Source organism: Tribolium madens, unplaced genomic scaffold (genome assembly GCF_015345945.1).
Source record: "Tribolium madens isolate multiple individuals breed KSU strain unplaced genomic scaffold, Tmad_KSU_1.1 Scaffold_19;HRSCAF=116;Tcas5.2_LG9, whole genome shotgun sequence".
NCBI classification, from domain to species: domain Eukaryota; kingdom Metazoa; phylum Arthropoda; class Insecta; order Coleoptera; family Tenebrionidae; genus Tribolium; species Tribolium madens.
In genome coordinates, this window is record NW_025400983.1 from 3,840,724 (window position 1) to 3,852,357 (window position 11,634).

At 31.5% G+C, this 11,634-nt stretch overlaps 1 protein-coding gene across 1 annotated transcript in view; it reads left to right on the top strand.

The window, feature by feature from the left end:
- The window catches only part of LOC123015416 (T-cell leukemia homeobox protein 3-like), a 37,354-nt gene extending 26,496 nt beyond the window's left edge, over positions 1-10,858 (top strand). The window contains 1 exon segment of the mRNA XM_044415116.1: positions 10,463-10,858. Within this exon segment, the coding sequence (XP_044271051.1) occupies positions 10,463-10,679 (217 nt within the window). The 3' untranslated portion in view covers positions 10,680-10,858.
- The last annotated feature ends 776 nt before the right edge of the window (positions 10,859-11,634 follow it).

Here is an 11,634-nt window from a genome sequence, read left to right on the forward strand (position 1 = left end):
TTTACAGGCTATTTCGTTCACTTTACGGACGACTTCAGAAAAATACTTAATCATTGTTCAAAAAATCAGTTGGGCCAACTTAAAAAAAACAAAAATACCAAATTTTCACCCAAGAAGGCAAAAACATGCGTTTTGAAATTACAAATTGTCGTTTTGGTGTTTTGCTGTTCGTCAGATTTGCGTCTGTTCGTCGTCGGGCTTCGCCCCTCTTGCGTTTGGTTTAACGACGCGGTTTCCAAAGCGATACAGATCGTATTAGTGTAATTGACTGAAGGTTGGTTGTCTGAGACGCCGTCAAGCGCTGGTAAAACACACCCTAATCGAATTTCTCGTCGTCGTTTATTCCATTTGTTTGGTTCTGTTTTACGTTCGCATGCGAGCCACTAATATGGATTTAACGTAATTCCGCCACCGGCGACACAAATAGAAGAAGCCGAGAGAATCTAACACATTTCTCGCTTGTTGATTAAAACCGGAGTTATGTCGAGTAGTCCTTTGTAACAAACTGCCTCGACTTTTAATTACCTGTTCTGTAATGGACATACCGTGTTTAACAAGGCCGTGGCGCCGGCGGGGGACTGTGACAGCCGCAGCCCCACAACGCGATTTCAATAGGGGCACTTGTAATCTTATTAACATTTTTTTTTTCTTTTTTTTATTATTTAAATGCGAAAAAGCGTGTTTGTGGAGCGACGCCGGGATTACATTCCGGAGATGCCATCAACCGGACCCGTGGCCACTTGAAAGCCGACTTTATCGGTTTGTCGTGTATTTATTCAAGTGTTTTAAAAGCTTCCTTTTCATTGTAGCTGTGGAAGACGAGGCTTGTAAAAGCGAGGAAATGGTTTGTTGTTGCGCAAGTACTTTTAATGATTTAATTTGGACGAGTAACGGGAGGACAACCGACGAGAAAGCGAGCCGTTATCTGACTCAACAACCGATTGCACATCTCCAACTTTTGTTACTTTATACTTCAGTTTTAATGAAAAAAATGCAATCCTTTAAGAAATAATGAATTTCTACCAACAATCACAAATTAAATTTAATTAGCCACCTTAAAATCAAGGCCTTAAGAAAAATATAAATAAAAAATTGTTTTTTTAGACATGTTGAAAAATTTTGACTTAAATTTTTCTAGCATTATTTTTAGGATTTTTAATAAAATGGGTTTTTACACGTCGGTATAATTAAGATCTGCTAGGCGGATTGATAATAACTTTGAGTTTTTTTTAATTATTTTTTCAAAATTTAGGATTAATAAATTTTATCAATACGCGTTTAATAGTTAGTTTTTTTCACATTTTTTTTTACAAAATATCTGAGAAAAACGTCTCAACTGAAACATTAATTAAAAGTTTAGCTTTGTCACATAAACTATCAATTTTACTCTTAATAACATAATATACTATTTTTCTAAAATATTTCAGAATGCTCTTTTTTTGCTCTCAATTTTAACAGAATTTAATTAAGATTCAGCAGATGATTCAGCAAAGACGTCGAAACCAGTTTTTTAATAAATTACTTTTAAATAACTTTCAAATTTTCTAATAATTTAAAGTTTTACATAAATGCAGTTTTTCTTAAAATAAAAAAATGTATTCACGAACTTATTTTATATTTTCAAATCTTTGGTTTCAAGTTTGTCGTGTTTTATCAAGATTTAATTATTTTATTTTTCGACACTGTCAAAATTTACGGTTTTTCTCCCGTGTAAGGAAGTTTTGACAACTGTTTGGCATTTGTCAATACAAAACGTCAAATTATTTTTAACAGATTTAAAGCAAGTTTAAGCCTTGTTGACTCTAATTCGAAGAATAAAATGTTGTATTCCACTCGTTTGAGTGTAAATCGGACGCTTTGTTCCACCTCGTGGATAGTAAACCACTCGTTACACTCGTGGTTTAAAAATCCACTCGGTCAAATAAAGAGTCCGATTTACACTCAAACTCGTTGAATAAATAACTATTACGGCACAGTAGAAAAAGACTATTTTTTTTATTCGGTCTGAATTATTTATATTATTATTCGTCACAATGCTGTGTAGAATGTGTGTTAGAAAACTAAATTAGTTTTTCCAGTTACTTTACGATTTTTTAAATTTTTTTCACATAAGACTTGTTAACGCATTAATGGTTTTACAAACTTAAAAGATGGATTTACTACTTTTTTGACAAATTAATAAAAATTTATTTATAGATATTTTTATCAGGAACAGTAGAAACAATTTGAAAATAATCACATAAGTATACAGAAAAAAAACACAAAAATTTTGATATTGATAGTGATTGTTGTGTGTGCTTTAAAGTTTCTTTTATCTTTATTTTCATTTCAATTTTTGTTTATTTCAAGTATTGTTTTTAATACTTTTGTTTAATGTTTTTAATTTTTTAATAATTATTTTTTTTATTAAAAGCAATAAGTTTAATTCGAGCTAAGTTGCAAGATTATTACCTACTCTTCTTTACAATTACTAAATCTATGTAAATAACAAAAACGTAGCAAAGATGTGTGTTTAATGTTTTTAATTTTTTTAATAGGAATTAATTTAAAAAAAAAAAATGAGTAATTAACGATAACAGTAAAATAAACAGAAATAGTATACTACAAGCAAATTGAGAAATATTTTTTCTTTATATATTATTGCTGCTTTTAACTGCTTTTAATATTTTTCGTCGTTCCGTGTTGTTAGGCATAGGTAGTATGAGTAACATTCAATGCTGTTAACGCTGTTAAGCGGTTTTAACAGCTTCGCTTTTCTTTAATGCCCGTCTTTTTGATAGTTTTGAGAGTTTAAATCTTCAAATATTGACATTTTCAGAATTTAAAAATTATTTTTTTTAATATAGTAGGATGAAAAATATTGTACGCACCACGTGCTGTTAAGGCCCATAACAACCGCAGGAGAATAAAGGCCCTGCTTCGTCAGACCTCAAACAACTCTTTCATCATTATGACCTTCTTAACAGCCATGAAAACGTAAATATATAACTATTAGAACATTTCGAAATCGATTATTCACCACACCTTGTTAGTCCGTTTTATAAAAGTTCTACTGTAGTTAGATTCACCAAACTTGAGCGTTTCTCGTGAGAAACGGGACTAATTATTCTTAAAACGATGAAAGTCGAAATTAACGTGAAATCTCAATTAAAATGACATATTTTTGTTTTTAATCGAAATCACTCAAATTGCGTGAGAACAATTGAAATATACAGTGAGCGGCAAAATTATGAAATAGTTGTATTAAAACTAAAAATATTTTGTTTTGGGGAAAATGCTCAAACAGGTCAATTTTAATTCTAAAAAATTCACAATTTTCAACTTGATTTAAAATTTTACACTTCTTGGTTTTTGAGTAATGACGTCATCGACATTTTTTTTAAAGAGAAACCCCAAATTTTTTTAGCCAATTTGATAGATCTTTTAATTGTCAAAATGACAACACCAAAATATTAAATATTACATAAAATAAAGTTTTCAAAAAAAAAAGTTGAGAATTTTTTATTTTTAAAAATAAAATTGACAATGTGAGCACTACAGCGCACTACAGGACTGTTTTAAATTAATTCCTTATTCAAATTCTTACAATTATTTAAATTTTTGGGCGCAAATTCGGTATTCAAATTGACAGATGTGGCGTTCCTTTTGATAAACGTTTGGTCTTTTAATTGGTTAGTATTCGGGCCTATCAGTGCGATAAACCCCATTACTCCAATCCCTCATCTGTTTAATTTCTCTTCTCTGGAGTAGTTAGTCTTCGGCAACTAATTTAGCCAAAAACAAATTAAACAATTCCGAAAATTAGAGAATAATGAACAGAGCAGCAGCAGAACAGCGGCGAACATTATCTAAATAGCGTTAGGTGTTGATACAATGAAGCTTTCATAATTAATTAACACACTAATTAAACTACGCGGGCGCACATCTAATCAGTACCCGGCTTAAACGCGAGCGGAACACCCCCATCTTGGCTTCATTTTAATTACCTCCCACCCATTTAATAATTACAATGCCGGTTAGTTGTCGGCGTTTCGCGTTCGGTGATTGGTTAAAACCGAATCACGGCGTGACGTTTGCGAAAAAAGTGACGATCGGGAAGATGGCGCATTTGCCGCTCACAGTGCGAGACTAAAAGGCGTTTCACTAATCGCACCTGACGTTCAATTATTAACAAAGCACTAAAGCCAGCCGCCTGCAACACGGTTGCGGTCCCGGCTATATTTTAATTATGATTTACATAGTCTACTGCGATACACTGTTTGCCACATATTATAAATTAGCACAACATTCTGTCAAGTTAAATACATTTAACAATTAATTCCGGTAATTGCGTGTAATTATTCAATAATTCGGAGCGAGGACGGGAACTAACGGGGGATTATGGAGGTATTTGAACAAGGCGCGAAGGGGGCTTAAGGTTTCACGACGATGGTATTTACATTAAATTTCTGGCGCCGGATTGTGCTGGTTTTACATCGAACAGAGGCATTAGGACGAATACCTGAGGGTAAAAGGTTTACGGACGTCAACTGATAACCGACTAGAGATAACAAACACCGAAATGGACTAGTAGCAATTAGTAGGCCCTGGACTTTTATTTCGCATAAATTTGTTTTTCAACGAATGCAATGCCAAGTTGCTAGAGTAATATGCCGGTTCTTAACCTTTTAATCCCTTGGTTGGGAAGTGATTTATGTATGATTCCAAACAGTATGGGCCTATTAAATGTCAAAAAGGCACTTTTTAAAACACGTAATTCAAAATTTTGGTATTTCAGTGAAAAAAAATCATATTATCTCAAATACCTCAAAACGACAAAACATTCTTCATGAATATTTTTCAAAATTTAACAACTTTAAGCATTTTGAAACTAACTAATTTTCTTACGCTATTTAGTGAACACTTTCGTCTTTCTTTGTATTTTGTAATCTATATTTTTAAAACTAATGATAATTCTTAAGAAATATGGGTTTTTCACAGGTCGTTCAAAAGTTTTGAAATATTCTAAAATGTCAAAATCAACAAGAATATAGAGAAGAATCAATTTTTATGTTTATTGTTTTATTATTTTACAAGTGTGTATAAAATAGCTGATAAATCTAGGGTTTTTCTAACCTTGTGACTGCTTTCGCTTTTCCTGTTTCTCATTTCGCTTGTAATATACTATTTCTATTCATTTTACTGTGAATGTGTGTTCCTTAACGTTTTTCTACAAATTTTTAAAGTAATAATAACAGCAGAGAAGAGTAATAGTCTTGTAACTTGGCTCAAATAAAATTTTACTGCCTATGGTAAAAAAATTAGAGAAGAAAATTATTGATAGTACCTATATAGGGTGCGCCAGAACTTGTGCCCCCAAAAAATAAGGTATGACACCAGGAATATGAAAAAAAAGTTAAAAAAATTCTATTTATGAAAATTTAGAAGTTATGAGAGTTTAAATTTTGCAATTTGACTCTATTTTTTTCTGTTGGAAAAATAATTTTCCAATTTTTTTTGCTACAGACTATTATAAGAGGAAGCAAGAAAGCTGTATCCTAAATTGTAACTCTGTTTAATTTGTACCTTTATTTAATAATTATAAAATAAAACATATACATCAGTATCATTAAACAGACATAAAAAAGTAAAAAAAATATTGAAACTCAAAATTATTTGGGAAAAAATTCAGTAGCTAAATAGTTCCTACGTGCAAAAATTGTCATTAGATTTATCACAGTTAAAGGCATAGTTAGATGTTTCATTTTCACTAAAAATGCTCTTACTGTATTTACTTAAAAATAAATCTAACTTTGATTTCAATAGAGCAGAACATAAACTTGCTTCAATAATTTGAAAATATTTGTTTTTATAACAAAAGTATATTTTTATTTCGATATTTCCTCGCTATGTTATTATGCAAAGTGCTTCAGAAATAAATGCACGTATAAAGTATAGCTAGATAGTTGGTACGCTCGATAAAATTTGTGATTAGATTTATCACACTAGAAGAAATAAATGTGAAAAACAACAAAAAAAAGCGTTTCGACTTTCCTTGCTAGAAAATAAATCAAATTCTAAGAAATTTCAGTAGAGCGGACAACAGTTTGCCTCAGTATTAATGAATCCTTTTTTTCTACTTACGTAAAAACAAACATCACAAAATGGTTCATTTAATATAATTGAAAGAAGAAATTTAGTTTCAGTACTACCAACAGAAATTACAATGTTCTAACTTAAACAAATACAAAATGAAAAGAATAAGACACAGTCATAGTGTTTTTGATTGTTCCAGAACCGTATCTAACTTTTTTAATTAACACATGTGATTTTTAAAAATGGAAGAAAATTTTCAAAAAATTTGTTTTAAATAGGTACGTAGTGTGAGTGGAAAAAAGTACAGAGCCGTATTCAACTTTTTTTAATAGTAAATTTGATGTTCTTCACATAAGACGTTTGTTTTTTTTTTAACTAAATAATTTTTTTCTACTTTAAATGAATTTAAAATACTTTAACTTCAAAAAATCATTACTCAACAACTATTAGGCCAATTTTCTTCAAATAAAGGCCATTCTAAAGGGATGGACTTGAAATTGAATATTGAAATTGAATATTGGCGAACTTTTCTTCGAACAGTGTTCGAAAAAGTTCGAAGTAAATCGATGTAATCTAAGAAAAACCCTACGAGTAAATTTTTTTTTCATCATCACAACGTGTAGAGCATCTCTCTATTAGTTAAAATCCAAATTTTTAAAAGAATATACCGAGTAATTTTCAAGATATGATTTTTTGAAATTAAGTTTTGCTAATCATACAATGCGCCATATTGGAGAAATGCATGTTAATCTTACTTAAAATTGCATTTTTATAAAAGTATTTGTTTTAAGACTCTTCTTTTGCTTAAAAATGGTCAATTACACCTTCTTTGTTCTAATTAGAATAAACAAACAGATTAGGTACCTGCGTACTAATTAAAGCAAATAAAGAGCTTTTTTGTTTTAAAAATGACCACTGATCATTGAGCAAAGAGGATCTAGAAGTTTAAAACACTAGCCTTAAATATAATATAATATAATATTTTTCAAATCAAATCAATTTCTATTCAGATTTCGACTTGTTCACTTTGTTCTAGCTTTCAGAACTTTTTTTTGAAAATGTTCTCAGCAAATGCTTTCTTATCACTTTATTTTGTCGCCCTGTGTACACAGTGTGAGTGGAAAAAGGTACAGGGCCGTATTCAACTTTTTTCAATGCAAATTTGCAAAGAGCATAGGGCAACGTTTGTTTTGTTTTGGTTTCGAGTTGTGTTGTGCGAGAAGGTCTGATATATCCCGAGTGGTCCCAGCGGGTCGTTGCGTTGGGTTCTAAAAAAGCAATCGTCAATTGATTGACATTGTACAACATTAGGTGGGGGTCGATTCATGGCCCTAGTAGTGCCAATTTGACGCCGTAAAAGCTCGTGTATTATGCAGGAGCCGACAGAGCGATATCTTGAATAATGTAGCCCGACATAGGTCTAGTATTTAGGATGTTAAATATTCACACGTGCAGTCGACACTCCAGCTATCAGCAAAAAGCCAACAATCGTTGAGAGAAACGCGGAAACGGAAATCGTGACGTATGTTAGTCTTAATAGTCGTTTCGCGTTTTACAAATTGACACAAGCGTGATAATAATAAAATGTCGCAGATTTTCTTTGTGCTTTAACTAATGGCCATTTAACTGGAAGTGGTTTTGTCACTAGACGTCTTACTTGACTAACAGAGCACGAAAACAATGGACGTTTTAACTATAAAAAATCACTCATTTTTTTCACCGGTTTTAATAATTGAAGCGATCGCTTTTTGGCCAACTTCGGAATTATTAAAACGTTTAAAGTCGTGGTTGACAGCACGAAGAAAGACGTCGCAACGGTTTAAAATCCCTTGTCAACCGACAAGATATAGATCTGTCCCGGAGTCACTCCGGGAACTTACGATCATCATAACAACTTTTGCATTATTCAAACTAACGGAGCTGAAATATGGAGACCAACAAACATAAATAAAATCATGTCCGAGTGAAACGTCTTAAATCAGAAATGAATTTACGATATTTGGCCTCATGGCCACGAGAAAATTTTCACTAAATAAATGAAAAACACTGTATATTACCTTTTATACGTAGTAGAAGATTTTTTTCGTATGTATTTAAAATGATACAAACTTATAGGGTGACTCATATGAAATGATCTATTGGAATTTGGTTATTTTTCTGTCATTGCCTAACAGCATTTTTTTTAGTATTACTAATTTATTTATTAATTGTCATTACAGAAAGATTGCTCCGAGGGGTAAACCGCTGCCCATAATTTTGTACATCATAGTCCCATTTATACCGATAATTCGAAAATAATTTCAAATAATCTCAAATAATTCCAAATACTTCCAAATAATTTCAAAGTAATTCCACGTCTAAATAATTCCAAATTTAAATAAAAGTAAAAATTGATGTGATATTTATTAAATAACAAAGTCCTTTAGAATTAATATCGAAGCCCCTATACCAAATTTCAAAATCATCGGCTAACTTTGATTTGTTATTTTTTTATGTTTACCTATTATGTTTTACTGTTCTTTTATTACGAATAAAATAAATTTACATTTAGATTATTAGTAATAAAACGTAGTAAGCCGATGATTTTAAAATTTGGCATAGGGACCTAAATGTTGATTCCAAACAACTTTTTTAATAAAGTTTTGTCGTATTTGTCACACAAAAGGCACTTTATTCCATAGAAAAATTTAACTAAAATTATGTTAAAAATTAATCTTTAACCAAGCAGGGCTGAACCCCAAAAAATGAAAATTTAATTTTTTTATCTTTTACAAGAGTCGTTTCACCGATCCGGGGACGTATAATATTAGGTAAAACAAAGTAAACACAATCAACGACAAAAAATTAATTTGAAAACCTAACATAAAACCAATTCTTAAATAAATAATAAAAATTTAAATAAAAATAAATAATATATAAAATCTAAAAAACAAAATTAAGAACAAATACGTATTGCAAAATCTATTTGAATCATTGTACTTACTATTAATTATTATTATTATTTTAATTTGATCATGATTTAATTTAAAAAAGTTTTTTGATCAAAACAAAATAAGACTGTTAACCGACAAAAAAGTCGGTATAAGAATTATAACACTAAAAAGAAATAAAAATAACCGAATTTTTAGTTATGTATTAAACACTTCTTAAGTGTGTAACACTCGCTTGAAGTCCATGAGGAGACGCGGTAAAAATAGTAAATGCTTAAAAGGACAGTAAAAATAATTTCATTTTGTAATTTATGAAACTCCCCCAGGTAACTATAAGAAAACTAACAGAATTATGAATTTTTTAATGAATTACAAAATCGGGTATATTTCCAAATACTTCCCAATGATTCCACAAACATCTATATATAATTCCAAATTTAAATAAAAGTAAACTGATGTGATATTTATAGTTTTTATTTTGGACTCAATGTTAAAGAGTGCTTTTATCAATTTAATGCGCCTGCGTTAATGTAGTAACCGCTTGCGCATTCACATGAGTACTTCTAAGGAATTTTAAAAAATCCCAAAGAATTCCAAACAATACTTCCAAATACTTCCAAATACTTCCAAATAATTCCACCACTTGTACTCTATAATTCCAGAGCGGTTTACCTCTCGGATTGCTCTCAAACATGGCCATATTAACTGAATCCTTCTGTATATCAGAAATTTCAGCAGTATTTTTTTAACATGTAGCTTAAAGTTGAAATTTTCGAGAAGGTTTATTTTCATTAAGTTTAGGTGAAGCATATTTTTGTTGCCCTCTACTAAAAATAATGACACATTTTTTATTTTTTATAAAAATTCTGAAATATTTTTTAATCTTTCTATTGTGATAAATCTAGTCACAATGTTTAGGGAACGTTTGAGCTGATATCTAAATACTGTCACTTCTCATAAATTAGTTTATTATTCATATTTATTGATAGTTTGTGTTAAATTATTAATCTTGAAGAAAGTTTCTGTTCCGCTCTATTGCAATCGAAGTTAGATTTGTTTTAAAGTAAATACAATAGGCGCATTTTTACTGAAAATAAAACATTTGAGGATGTCTTTAATAGTATTAAATCTAATCACAATTTTTGCAAAACGTAGTAACTATTTGGCTATTCTATTTTTTCCCCAAATATGTCTTTTGAGTTTTTTTTCACTTATTTTCGAGACACTTTGTACAGTAACATCATTAGAACTATCGATATTAAATATACTACTCCTACAAAAGTTGGAAAAAAATTAACTAATCTTTAAGATTTTGTTCCGCTTTATGAAATTGAAGTTTGCTAAAAAAAATATTTTCATTAAGTACAGTCGAGGCATATTTTTATTGCTCTTCTCTGAAAATAATTTATTGACCATGCTGAAAATATTGTTTTTTTACATATTTTCTCTTTTTTCAGACGCCAAACGGCCGAAGAGCGCGAGGCCGAGCGCCAAGCCGCCAACCGTCTCATGCTCAGCCTGCAAGCGGAAGCCCTGAGCAAAGGCTACATGAGCGAAGGCCCTCCCCCCAGCTCCGGCCCTGGCGACACGGCCCTCAGCGCCTTGCAGAACCTCCAGCCGTGGGCCGGGCCATACAGCGCCCCTCAGCCGGCCCTGGCCGAATCCATGTGTTAAAAAAAAACTCAAAAAACTCAAACAAAGTGCAATCGAAACCTTGTGTTATGGACCGTACTCGACTGAACAATGCGCAAGTAGTGTGATCTAAATGTATAAAAATCCTAGATTAAAAAAAATTGTAGATAATGAGTTTTACTGTAAGCACTAGAGTAATTATTGATGCATTGCGAAATAAACTGTATGACACTGGAAGCGAGTTTTAGTGGATTGAGACGTCGAAGCCGGCCCTGGACAGGAAATCAAACCGCAAATTGAGCATTAGATTTGACCAGGCGAGACCGACTTGCAGGCCCGGCTTTAAAATTAAATACCTACCCTGTTATTTCGATCTCAATGACAACTTTTATTATGTCACAAATTATTGTCCTTGGATTGCGTGCGACTTTTCGGACAATCGACGATATCCTGTTTTAAATCGAATTTGTTTTACCCAAAGACACCTGTGTGTATTTTACGATTTTAAGATAATTTGGGCAATTTTTTAAATTATACAGGGGGTGGATATAATGACTAAATACCGACCCCGGACCAGGACCCAAAAAATTTGTTTACACTTCGTTTCGCAAAAAACACACATGGAGACGATTATAACAACATTTCGCTTCTTGTCACACTTTTTGTGAGAAAACAAATGAAATCTCGTTCATCTATGAGGTGATGGCCGGGTGATTATGTTTTTTTTTTTCGGAAATTACTTTAAAATTACGATGTTGTTTGCGATTGTTAATACAGGATGAAGTTGCTTTTTATTATGGAGATGTCATTTGATGGGTTCGCAGAATTACCACATGTCTTGTGTGGGAAAGGATCACAAAACCTACCTAATCGTTTTAGTCGAAATTTTTTAATTGAGTTTTGTAATCGCACGTCAAGTTGGACTTTCTTTTAATTCTAATGCCACTGGCGAAATACAGGTACAGTCAGAGGAATAAGTATTTCACAAACGAGAAAA